Consider the following 12,626-nt stretch of genomic DNA (forward strand, 5'->3'; position numbering starts at 1 on the left):
TGGTGCCTCTGGCTGGGTGCTCTTGCCACTCCCCTAGGAGTTGGGCAGACCGGGAAAGCATACAGAGGGAGCTCTTTTTGTCCCCTGGTCAAGGGAGCTTTACCCTCAGGCAGTACCCCACTCACCCAATTTTTCAGATCTCAAAAACTAAAACTTTTGAGATCCCTGGGAACGGGAGGAAGGAAACTGCCATTTGTTGTGTCCCTGTGTGCCAAATTCTGTGCTGGGCATGGTCACGTATTAAGACAATTTATTTCTCTCCACAACTGTTTTTTATAATTGGGAAACTGAGTCTCAAAGATTTAAGTGACTTACTCAAGCTTCCCAGTTACAAGGTTTAGTTAAAGGAGTTTAAAGGAGCAATCCTGCCCTGCAGGAGGGGCAATGGAGAGAAGGCCCAGGAGACCTGAGAGGAAGAGGAGGAGCAGCTGAAGGGAAGAGCAGACCTAGCAGGATTACTTGGCAGAGGGCAGAGAATTAGTATTTGGTGGCCAGTTGAGGAAGGATATTGTTTTGATTCCCTAAGAAGGTATTGTCTTCTGATTTGAGTGTCCTGGGAAGAAGCCCCCAAAGCACGGGTTGAGGGCAGGAACAAATGAAACTCAGAGACCCCTCCTGGGTCCCCTTGAGCTGCTGCCTGGGATTGATGGGGAGAGAGGCTAGAGTGGGATGGCTTGGACCACAAGAGCCTGGGCTTTTCTGAAGGCAAGGCTGTCATGACCTCAGAGGCCCAGAGTTGGGGAGTCTGCCCTGGAAGGAATGTGTGTAACTCCCAGGTGGAGGGAGTCTCCCCACTGCTCCCGTCCAGGTTGTGAGGAGAAGCACTCTGCTCAGCAGTCAGTCTACCTCTGCCACTTATTTCTGATGACCTTGGGCGAGTCCCTGCCTATCTCTGAGTCGGTTTCCATACCTGTGAAACCAACTACCAACCTGCTATCTCCCTCATAGGGGAAAGGAAGGAGGTTCAGTGGGAAAAGGTGTGGAGGGTGCTCAGAACATGGTTGCATCTTTTCTTCCAGACCTTCAGCCCCAGCTGGGCCCAGGACTTGACTGCCCAGGCAGCGACCCAGAAATGGGTGTAGGGGTAGGCAGTGCTTCTGGTGTCCGGGGTAGGGACTGAGGCATAGGCCACAGTTTGACCCTGGGATGGGTTGGGAAGTTAAGCTCAGCCCGTCCAGCTGTCTCCTTGTCTTAGAACCTGCCCCTCCACGCTTCTCCCCATGAGTCTTACCAGGTCCCTCTGGCTGCGTGCTTACTTATTCCTCCTCCGAATTCCTCATCTTCAGACCCACCAGCAAATACTAGGGGCTAAGGGTTGGGAGAACAAAGAATAAAAGAGATCACTCCCCCAAGCCTCAAGTGGAAACACACGGCAGGAGGGGGGGTGGGGAGAGGAGGGCTTGGTGTCTTTTCAGGGGGTCTTCTGCAGTTGGATCAAGTAACATGGAGGCAAGGGGATGGAGCAGGGGGGTGGAGGAATGACTTCAAACTTCGAATTTTTTTCTTTGGAGCACAGGTGTGTTCTGTGTTAGGTGAGGGATGATGGTGGGGGTAAACTAGGAGGATGAGCTGATTGAAGGGATGCTTCAGACCTTCCCGTCACCTCCGTGACCTCTGAGCCCCTTTCCTCCAGCCCCCACAGCTGCCTGCTCTGTGCTGACTCCCCTATGTATACCCCATGGCAGGCCCCTGGGGCCCATGCTGGCTGGGTGGGGACAGGTGTCCTGGCCCAGCTGCTCCTTCTTGTCTCTCCCACCTGTCAACCTGGGGTGGAGAGCTGAAGGGGAGGGGAGAGAGAGGAACCCCTCGGTCTCCTCACCTGTTCCTAGGGTTAGGGCCTTGGTTGTAAAGTACAGCAGAGAGATCAAGAGAGACAACAGGCAGGACTTCCCCCTCAGAGGAAGGATAGCTCCAGATCATAGGAATGGCAGGGAAAGCTTGGTAGGCGGAGGTCCTCACTGGCAAAAATCAGAGGGGTCTTTGCACAGTATCCTCAAGAAAGGGTAAGAAGCCAGGTATTGATGAGGGGCACCAGTCCGGGGACATGTATTTGCATAGCCTTGTGCAGGTACTGCTTCCCACCCCCCCTTCCCTCTGGGGCCCCCCTCCATCTGGCTGGGCATCTTAGCCTCACCTGGCACCTTTCCTGAAAGCAGCAAGCTAATCCTGTAAGAGCTGCCTGGCTGGCTGCCTCAGCAGGCCCACACAGCCACGATGCCCGCCCTCCCTCCCTGGCCAGGGGCTTAGAGGACTGTCCTTCCAGTCAGAAGGAGACCCAGCCATTGCCCCAGCGGCCCCTTTAAATCCTTGGTGGCTTCTCGAGGTCATGATGTCTCTAGGAGGATTTGCTTTCTCTGATTGGATTGGCCTCTTTCAGGTCCCCTGTTGTAATTGTAGGTGAACCCTTCATGTTCCAACCCTCTACCTCCCCTTTCCTCAGAATTGGTGCTATCTAGTCTGAGGGCCCAGCCTGAGCTGGGTACCTTTGCCCCCCCATCCCAGCAGTCAGGGCTCAGACCCCCTTCATCTGCTTCAGCCAGAGCAGCCCTGCCTCTGTTCTGTGGATGAGAAGAAAGGATCTGGCTGCTTTAAACAAGGGGACAAACCACTGCCCTGGAAGAAAATGCCCTTCTGAGACAGCCTACTGCCAATCTCTCTCCATTTTTTCCTCTTCAGCCTGCTCTTCCTTTGGCCAGGGGCCCATGCTCATCATTACCGCATGTCCTCATTTCCATGGGAAGTCCCTCCCCTAATCTAACCATCAGCCCACCCGCTGCAATGGCAGGCAGCCCAGACCCAGCACTGGTGGCATTATGCTCATCCCAACGGCTCTCAAGCTGACCCGCCCCCAAGGCCCCAGCTGCCACTTTCACTTCTGTCTCCTGAGACCCCAGAGGGAAGTTGGGTGGGGAGGTGGAAGGTGACACACTAACCGTCTCAACCGCCCCCACCTCTCCTCAGCCGAGGCTTCTGATGGCCAGGGGCCCTTGTCCACCACTCTTGTCTAGATGACTGAAATGGGCTTAGGCTGCAGTGAGAAAGACGGCAGTTAGACAGCAGGAATGACTTCCTAGGATAGTAGACACTGCTGGGCTTCATTGTTTCAGAGGGTATGCCTAGAAGTGTAGATGCTATAGCTGGATAAGTGGAGGTCAGACTTCAAGGTGGGTAGGGGACTGGTTGTCTGCAGCTCCCATTGGTTGGAGTACAATGCTAGGGCCTCCGTGCCCTCCCACATATCACCAGCTGCCATGCTTCGTTGGGTGGCTTCTGACAAAGCAAGTGTGAGCCCCAGAGACTACTTTGAGTCCAGGGACTTAGCCCTGAGAAGTCCACTCTGTGGTCTTACATCTGTTCTACCTGTACTAGGCCATTTCCTCTCACTCTGCAGTCTGTGGGTGGGTTTTAGAAATGGGGATAGAAATAAAAGTAAAGGCAGTTCACCTCCATCCTACTGCTGCCCCCAAATCCGGCACTAAGAAGGGGATTGGGATTCTTCTGGGGAGCCTCCAGGCAGTGGTGGAGCCACCACACTTTACCCCATGAATCTTATCAAATTCCTCTAGCTACAGCACTTACTTACTCAGCACCCTCGCCCCCATCCCTGCCTAGGCAAGAGTAGAGGACCCAGTTGGACTGAGAGCTCTAGACTGTGTTACTGAAGGTATTTATAAATTCAGGAATGTTTTCTGGAGGAGAAAGATGGGAACAGAGGCCTGAGGTGCCAGGAACTCCACTTGGGGTCCATAAGTGCCTAGGGATCCTGGGTAGGGGTAACCCATGTCCTGGAATGGGAAGTTGAGTCTAAAGGAATAAGGTCAGAGACACTATGCAAATTCCCATGCAAAAGACTGGCAGTGAGTCATTGCTGCTCGGCCTGCTGGGGTGCAGCATGAAGCAAGGCTTGGGATTGGGTTCTAGAACTGGCCCCACCAGCGGCTGTAACAGTGACCTTGGGCTAGTCACTACTTAACAAGCAGCAGGAGGCCCAAGCCCTGGGTCTGATAGGCATTCCAGGTGTATAAGGGGATTGAACCTCTGCCATGGGGGCCTGTGTGTCTCACCTGGTACTTGCCCTGGTTGACCATGAGCCTTTGTCAACCATTGGCCATCCTTTGGGGAGTACTATTCAGAAAGCACCTCCCCCTTTAGCCCCATTCCTGCTCTCTTCTGGTGCCCATGTTGCCTTTCCTCCCCAGCTGGAGGATGAGGGACCCAACCAGGCCATCTCTTTGGTTACCTTTCCATGGAATCACACAATCCTGACCTCCTTTCCTTTGGACCTCTCCAGAGAGCACAGGAACAGAATGTTAGGGCCAGAAGGGCACTTGAGTACCTAGTCCACTCCAGCTGCCCATAACACCGGCCAGTGGGGTGACACCTGGAGGGTGCAGTGACTTATTCAAGGTCATCCACTGAGTTAGAGCCAGAGCTGGGACTAGAACCCAGGCTTCCGAAATTCCAGTCCAGAGGCTCTATGTTCCCCTGAGCTGTTCATCGCCCGACCTCACTCACCTCTTTTCTACTAGGATCTCCTTTTGCCACCCCCTCCCCAAAATACTTCCTGAGATCAGTCTGGGTAGCTCTAGGAACTTGTGGGGGGTGGGGTTTACCTAGGAGCCAACCCAGAGGCCACGAAAGGAAGGCCAGAGCTGGGGTGGGAGGTGCTGGACCCTGGTGGGGGCAGGCTGCTGTCTCCATAGGGAGCCAGACAGCCTCACAGCTGCTACAGGAAGGATGAGAGCTAGACTACAGGAAGGACAAGCCAGGGTGGGGAAGAAGTAAAGGAGGCTCAGGAGACAGACCCTCACTAGAGAGGCATCTCCTGGGCAGAGAACAGGATGACCCCATCCCAGGAGATTTGCTAGGGAGAAGAGGGCAGGAATCTAGGGTGGGGCACGGGAGAGTTGTCCAGCGGAAGCTGGGGGAGGGCTCCCAGCCCTGCTCTCCGCAGTGGGTGCTCTTCTTGGCAAGTCAGTTCCTGTCCCTTAAGCTGAGGCTGCAGTGTCTGTCCCCCACTTGGATTCCTAGGGTGCCTGGGACCTGAGACCACCCCTTCCCCAGCTCCAGCTTTCCTGGACTGCCCCCCCACCCAGCCCGACAGCCCGCCCCCAGGTCCCCTGTTGGTGAGTTAAAATTAGCTCAGTGCCCAGGCTAAAAATAGCCCCTGCCCAGCCCTGAGGCTGCTGGGCTGGGGGAGGGGAGTCCCCGAGGGACAGGAAGATGGTGGGAACCAGGGATTTGGGTAGTGAGCTTGCCAGACAGAACTTTGAAGGGCTGGGATTGGGGCCCTGCCTTTGAGATCAGACCCTAGAAGCACTCCCGGGTGATGAAAAGAGGCTGCCATGGGAGGGGGCGGGATAGAGAGAGGCCCAGGAGCAGTGGGGTAGGGAGCAGGCCCTGCAGGGGGGCTGTGAGAATTGGGCTTCGTGTGGGATGGGGGAGAGGAGGGACCATGTGAGGCCTTGGGCTCTGCTTTGGCTTCGGCTTTAGAGGGGTAATGCCCCCCACCTCCTTGGCTAAGGAAGGGCTCACTGTGTGAACCACAGGAAAATGTCTCTCGGCCCCCTAGCCTGGGTGTTTGGGGGAGTCACTGGGTCACCTTCCCACCCCTCCTCTCGGAGCTCCTCAGTGTCTCCCCTCCAAGGGGAGAGGTCCCAGGGCTGAGGTTCAGACAGAGAATGACAAGGAAGGTTGTGCGCCCTGGGGGTAAGGTGGGAATTGAGGCAAGACCAGGGACTGAGTTGGGCAGCCTGGTCCTCAGTGCCCCCCTCCGCCTCCTGTCAGGGCCTGCCTGCCCTTGGAGGTGCTCCTTCCTGAAGCCATGCCTGGCCCCAGTCTAGGCCCCCAAGGGCCGCCTTTCCTCTCCCTGCCCCTCCCTCGTCTGTCTCCTGGCTGGACTGCGAGTTCTCAGAGGGCAGGGTGGTGTCCTGTCAAGTTACTCCCCCAGCGCCAGGCCGAGCTGGAGTCCTGCGAGCAGTTGTTGAACCTGTCTCTGAGTCTCTACCTGCTTCTCTCTGAATCTTTGTCTCTGGCGGTCTCCCTCCCGCCTCTCCCTCTCTCCTCTGGCCCTCCCCTTGTCTGTCTCTGCTCCACACTCTGCCTTCTGACCTCGCTGCCTCTTTTTCTCTGTCTCCGTTCCTGTCTGTGTGTCTGTCCCCCTCTGCCACCCTCCTCTGTGTCTGTCTCACCCACGCCTCCTCTCTCGTTAGTGAGCAGGCTGCTTGAGGCCGCCTGACTGTGGGGGTGACAGGTGGATTGGATTGTCACCCCCTCCCCCAGCGCCTGCTGCTTATTTCATGCCCTGCAGCCCAGCCACGGGGAAGGGGCGGGAGGAGGGATGACAGCTGTCTCCAGCGCCTCCTGCCTTCCCCTCCAGTCCACAGCCTGCAGCCCCGAGCAGCCTGGGAGGGAGGGATGAAGGGCTGCCTAATGAGAGCTCCCTTTCTCGCTGTGTGGAAGAGCAGGTTGAACCCCATTGCTCTGTGACATGGGACCACTCACTCAGCCTCTCTGGGCATCTGCCCCATTTTGACCTGTGCTGGTGTGGGAACTCTGGAAGCAGATGCTCTGGAGTTCCTCTGAGCCTCGGGGCCACTGGGATAGAGGGTGGATATGGGTGGAAAGGTGTCAGGGAAGAAGGAAAGGTGGGTACTCCCCTGTCAAGAGCAGGAGAGAGGGGTGGAGGGTAGCCATTGGAAGGACTTCTGCAGCTCCCAGGAAGGGCAGCCCTGCTCAGCCCTGTTGCAGCTGCAGCTCCAGGGAGGGTGCCCTGACCGCTCCCCCTCAACCCCCAGCCCCCACTGGCTCCAGGCCACCCTCACACAGGAACTGAGATAGCATCATTCTGAAACCCGAGAATGGTTTGAATATTGCTCAGGTACCAAGAGGTGTTACATTGGGGGAAGTAGGGGCCTGTTTCTTCTCCCATGCCCCCTCCAAACCAATCCCCCTTTAGGGTACATTTTGCATGTCATTTATGCCTCATTTGCAACCTGCTGGTTCCAGTTGGGTCTGTAGCTTGGAAAAATGGCTGTCCCTGGGGTCCTTCTGGATCCTCCATGGTCTTTGGTTCCCTCAGCTCTCCTTCCTTGTTGAGGGTGTTTTCAGATAGGCCTCCTGCCCTGCATACTCACCGCTCTCCATTTGCAAAGACTTCTCCTCAGCCACCCTGCTCCACAGAGGTGGGTCTGTGCCTGCCTCCTTGGGGCCAGCCTAACTCCCTCTCCTTGCCTCCACTTTGCTTCTCCTATCTCCATCAGGAAGGCCCTGCCTCTGCCTGCCCCTGCCCCACCACCTAGGAGGTGCACCCTGCCCAACCCTGCCCTGTCCACAGTCAAGGAGACAGAGCCTTCAAAGTGGGTGCTAGATGCTGCCAGCCCAAGGAGTCATAGCTATGGCCTGAGGTCAAGATTGGGCAGCCCTGGGACCATCAGAGCAGGAAGACCATCCTGGCCAAACCCCTGTCTTCTTTGGCAGCCCAAGCCCTCCCAAGCCTTGGGCTCCAGCTATCAGGCAGAGTGTAGGCTGGAGAGTTAGAAGGGAAGCAGCCAAGGGCCAGGTCATCTGAGAGGGCTTCCTAGAGGAGGAGTTGGCCGGAAAGGAGAAGAAGAATGGGGCCAGGCCAGGCTGGAGAGGAGAGACTCACATCTGGAGAACAGATGCCCAGGCCTCTGGCTCCTGGCAGTTGGTTAGGTAATTAGGCAGAGGGCTAATTAAGGAGTTCCAGGTGTTCATTAAAATCTCCCTAATTGGGTAGGAGGGAAGCTTGGACAGGATAGACCTCCACACCTTGGATAGGGTCAGTTTAGGGTTCTTTATGCCTACCTCAGCTCCAGCAACCCTTTCTTCCAAAGTCAGGGTTGAGTTCATGTTCTTGCCCCAGGGCTTTCAAAGACCCTGCAACAATGTGGAATGGATAGCTGAAGGGAAAGAGGTTAGTACAGACTGAGCCTGCTTTGTAGGAGGTTCCTGATTAGATAGGAGGGAGGACTGCCCAAGGCAGGGGCATCTCCTCCTCTGGCAGTGTTGGCATAGAGGGAGCAGCAATGGGATAAGGGCCCTGGGAAGCATGGAATTATAAAAAGTGCTTTGGGCTACCTTGACAAAGAGTGAGGATAGATGGGCCTGGTCTTTTTAACCCTGATGTCTCTCTACCAGAGGATGCTCAGTGGGTCTCTGTGGCTTCTCTGCCTTCTCAGCCCTGATCCCTCTCGCATCCAAGCTCCCCCAGCATGAGGCGGGGGTGGGGGGGGTGTAGGAGATCAGCCAGGGAGCTAGTTGCCAGGCGACAGTTGCCTAAGCAACCCCATCCTCTCCATCTCCATGTGCTCAGGGCTGCTCCTTAGAAGACTTTAGAGTCTCACCCTCTGCACCAAACCAACCTGAGGATAAGGAGGGTTGAGGACTGGGGTAGCAGGGGTGTTAGGAAGGTGGGTGGTGTCCAAATGGACAGTCTTCAGGAACAGCCAGGAAAGGAAGTGTTCTAGCTTCATAGAGGATAGAGTGAGAGGAACTGGTACTGCAGCAGGACTGACGAAGGTTAGACTGCAAGAAGGACTTCTCATAGGATCACAACAATGAACTCATCTTTTCTTCCTTTCAACAGACATTTCCTGAGCTCCTTCTTACAGGAGACAGAGTAGTGAAAAAGATAGCAGTGATTCCTGCCCTCATGAAATTTCAGTCTTATTAGGGGAGCCAGGCATTAAATAGAGGCATGGAATTATAATTATTTACAATTGCGATAAGTGCTAGAAAGACTGTAAGAGTGACTTTTCTGAGGGCCGAGAGAACAAAGAGAGTTTCTCTCCCAAGTTGAAGGAAGAGACAGTGTTGGTCATAAGCTTATAGAGGTTACATCTCAGCAAGGATGTGCTTATGAACAAAAGGGTGGGGAGATAGTAAAATGGGAGCAGGAAGGTAACTGCTGTAAGCCAGAGGAGTGCAGTAGTTATTGCAGTTACCAGTCTAGATTGGGGTTTTCACGGCCGGGCCAGAGAATCTCATTTAAGAAGCCAACTCTTCATACCTCCTCCCCTTTCCCTCTGTGTTCCCTCCTCACCTTCCCTGCCAAAGCCCACACCACTGTAGCTTTGGAAAGCACAGTCTTTGGATTGTTCTGGGAAGCAAGGGAGCTGAAGTCCTTGGGCTAGAGCCTTAGCAATGGGAGTTCGGCAGAGATTGGGGTCACAGGCGAGGAATGGGGTGGCTGGAGCTGTTTTGGGGCCCAGGTGTCTGTTGGGCCACTCAGGGCTGGCTGAGCTGTTGGTGGTGGTGTTCTGGGGTATGTGCAGGGGGGACAATAGGAGGCCCAAGGCCCATGGAGCACCTTGAGAACAAGGAGGAAGAGGAAGAGGGTGGGAAGAATTGGGGGGGGAGGGTCCTTTGAGAAGTGGGGAGAGAGCTGCATTGTTTTCTGTGGCTTTCTGGGTAGAGCAGAGGCTCTCTTTCCAGCTGGGCTGGGGAAAGCCTGAGGGACAGTCCTGGTAATGGGGCAAGTGCGGAGGGGTATTCCTGGTTCCTCCCAAGTCCATAGATACCCATCTTTCCTCTCCCGCTTCCCTCCATGCAAGATCCCAAGGCTAAACTTTGGCATCTACTGTGGTCCTTAGAGGCCATGTTGAGTGGGACTGGAAAGGCTCCAGGGAACCTCAGCAGCACTCCATTGGCCAGGGTAGGGAGTGGTTCTCTGTCATCAAACACCCCAGCAACACCTCTGCCCAGGTTGGGGTTGGGGGTCAGACAGAGGCGGGGAGCCCACCTCCCTGGACTCTGCAACTGGGTCTCTGGGTGGGGCCTCTATGGAGGGGGAAGTCTGGAGGGGAGGGCTGGCCTTCTCTGATGCAGGCTCCTCCCAGGGCCCAGATAGAGTGGCTTTAGAAGCATGGGCCCCATGCTCACTGCCCTCCAGCATCTTCCAGAAAGTTCTACTTTTGATGCAAGGATTCCTGGAATAACAGAGTTGGAGGGGCCCTGAGGTCATCTTGTGCTTCCATCCTCCGCCCTTCAGTCTTTGCGGCTTGCCTAGCCTGTATGGGCACTGCCCACACCTGAGAGCATGCACTTTTCTGGCTCTGGCTGTGCTACCATCCCTGTGTCCCCTCCTGTCCCATGGTTCCTCCTGGAGTTGGGCGGTGCAAGGCTCCGTTTCCCATCCTGCCTCTGGAATTGGAGCTGTCAACCAGTGGGCCGTGAGGAGGCTATAGATGTACTGAGATGGTGATTTCTCTGCCTGGTGCTTGCGTCCCCCTGGCTGCCAGTGGCCTCAACAGTATATGTTATTTGGCCCTTTATTTTCTCTGTGTGCCTCAAGGTGCCAGGTTCGGAAGCACTACTCTTAGACTAGACTTGGCCCATATCTCTAGAGTAAGAGTCGGCAAACTCTGACCCATGGGCGAAATCTGGCCCATGCCCATTTTTGTAAATATAGTTTTATTGGATCACAGCCATGCTCTTGCTCATTAGTTTACATGTTGCCGTCAGCTGCTTTCATGCTACAATGGCAGAGTTAAGTAGTTACAACAGAGACTTTATGGTCTGCAAAGCCTGAAATACTTACTATCTGGCCCAAAATTTGCTGTCCTCTGGTCTAAGGAAGTGGTTTGTTTGTTTGTTTTAAGCAACAAAATCCTTTCTTCAAACAAAAACTGTAGACCGAAGCCCACTGAGTAAAACTGACCAGTGTGGAGGAGGCCTGGTGAAGGGAGGTAGGGGTTCTGCAGCCCCAGCCCCGGCTACAGGCCTCCAGGCCCCAGGGTTCCATGAGTTAAGTGTGAGGACCACTGTTCTAGGCCTGCTCTAGTGTTCTTGAGCCAGGGACACCAGAGACGCCCTATCTTGGCACCAGGAACCATGGTTCTAGGCCAGAGGGCAGCTAGAAAGCCCAGGTGTCTCTACTCCGAGCAGGCCCTGGGGAGAAAAATGGGGCATGAAGTGTTTTCTAAGACCCAGACCCTTAGAAACCATGAGATCCATGTACTCTGTTTGACCTAGAGCCTGAGAGCAGCAGTGACTGTGGGGAAAGAGCCTGGGCAGAGTCCTGGGCTCTGGTGTGAGTTCCTGTGTGGCCTGGCTGTGGCATGCTGTTGCCTCAGGTAGACAGCATTGCCTCATTTTGAGGGTGAGGCTCAGATGCCACCAGCCTCTCACAGGGTTGCTGTGAGCCTGGCCCATGTGCCTAAGGAGCAAGACTAAGGAGCAAGGGGACCCTAAGCCCAAGCTTAGGGTCCTCTTGTGATCCTCCTCTTCCAGGAGGCTATGCAGAAGGTGTTTTGCAGACCATGAACTGAGCGCTGATCCCAGACCGTTCATGAGCACAGTGTAAGGTGTGCCGAGACCCACAACCCAGCAAGCCCCTCCCCTCCCTAGCACTGAGGACCCCCGGAGAAGATGGGGAGGAAAAAGATTCAGATCCAGCGAATCACCGATGAGCGGAACCGACAGGTGAGGAAGTCCTAGAGTCCCATGGAGTGGGCGAGGGCAGGGAGCTGGCCTCTGCCTCCACTCCTTCTAGGTACTCGAAGAGGGGGGACTCTAGAAGCTTTTACAGAAGGGGAAGGGCTAAGGTTGGGAGAAGATGAGCCCCCACCCCCTTGCAACTTTTGGAATGCTGTGTCCCAGAACTCTGAGGCTCATCTGCTGCTGCAACCAGATGGGACTGTGCCCCTATCCAGGAGCCACATGCAAGGCTTAGGCCACGCCTGGGCACTTCCTTTTCCCCAGATGAACGCTTCCCCTCTTTTGACCTTAGGAGGCCCTTCTCTTCTCCACTGACCTCTTCATAGCCCCCAGCACGGAGGTGTAGAGTTCTGTCCATCTGAATCCTCTCCCTTCAATGAGTTGGCTCTGGGCTGTACCTTAGCCATGTGTTGGTGGAGGAGTGCTAGCCTGCTCCTTCCCCAGACCAGGGACTCCTGAGAGCAAGGGCTGTGTCACCCTGAGAATGGGGGCACCTGAGGGCTGGGGCTATGCCCGGCTGCCTGTAGGCTGGGACTCCTGGGTAAGCCTTGACTAAGCCAGACTTGGCTACCCACCCGCCTTTCTGCAGGTGACATTCACCAAGCGGAAGTTTGGGCTGATGAAGAAGGCCTATGAGCTGAGTGTGCTATGCGACTGTGAGATTGCGCTCATCATCTTCAACCACTCCAACAAGCTGTTCCAGTACGCCAGCACCGACATGGACAAGGTGCTGCTCAAATACACGGAGTACAACGAGCCTCACGAGAGCCGCACCAATGCCGACATCATCGAGGTGGGCCCACACATCCCGACACCACCCCCTGCATCCACATGTACATGTGCCCATGCAGCAGGTACCTGCAGACCTGCCTGTGCACACGCACCTGTGTACCTTGCCCCTTGTGGCCCCTCACCTGTGTGCACACACACGTAAGCCCACATCTTCTCACGCAGAGCCTGGGCCCGAGGAGGAAGGAGGGGCATGCCGTATAGGTGAACAGGCCAGCACCAGGCTGCCTAGCTGCCGGGAGGGAGCAGCCCACCCGGCCCACTCCACCCCCTCTCTAAGAGTCTGTCTCCACCTGGGTCAGGCATGACATAACCTCTCTCTACTCTGTCTTCTCTCTCATTCTCTCTGTCTCTCCCCCTTTCTCCCGTCTTTTGGT

General features: G+C 55.5%; 1 protein-coding gene across 3 annotated transcripts in view; it reads left to right on the forward strand.

The window, feature by feature from the left end:
- MEF2D (myocyte enhancer factor 2D) overlaps window positions 1-12,626 on the forward strand; it is a 32,920-nt gene that overhangs the window by 4,868 nt on the left and 15,426 nt on the right. For 2 of the 3 annotated variants that reach the window (XM_069480396.1, XM_069480397.1), the window contains exons 2-3: window positions 11,254-11,445; window positions 12,050-12,253. In XM_069480396.1, the coding sequence (XP_069336497.1) occupies window positions 11,392-11,445; window positions 12,050-12,253 (258 nt within the window). In that variant the 5' untranslated portion in view covers window positions 11,254-11,391. Of the gene's footprint in view, window positions 1-4,957; window positions 5,127-11,253; window positions 11,446-12,049; window positions 12,254-12,626 lie in introns of those variants that run through there. The other variant, XM_069480398.1, reaches the window with a different exon arrangement.

Source organism: Eulemur rufifrons, chromosome 8, assembly GCF_041146395.1.
Source record: "Eulemur rufifrons isolate Redbay chromosome 8, OSU_ERuf_1, whole genome shotgun sequence".
NCBI lineage: Eukaryota > Metazoa > Chordata > Mammalia > Primates > Lemuridae > Eulemur > Eulemur rufifrons.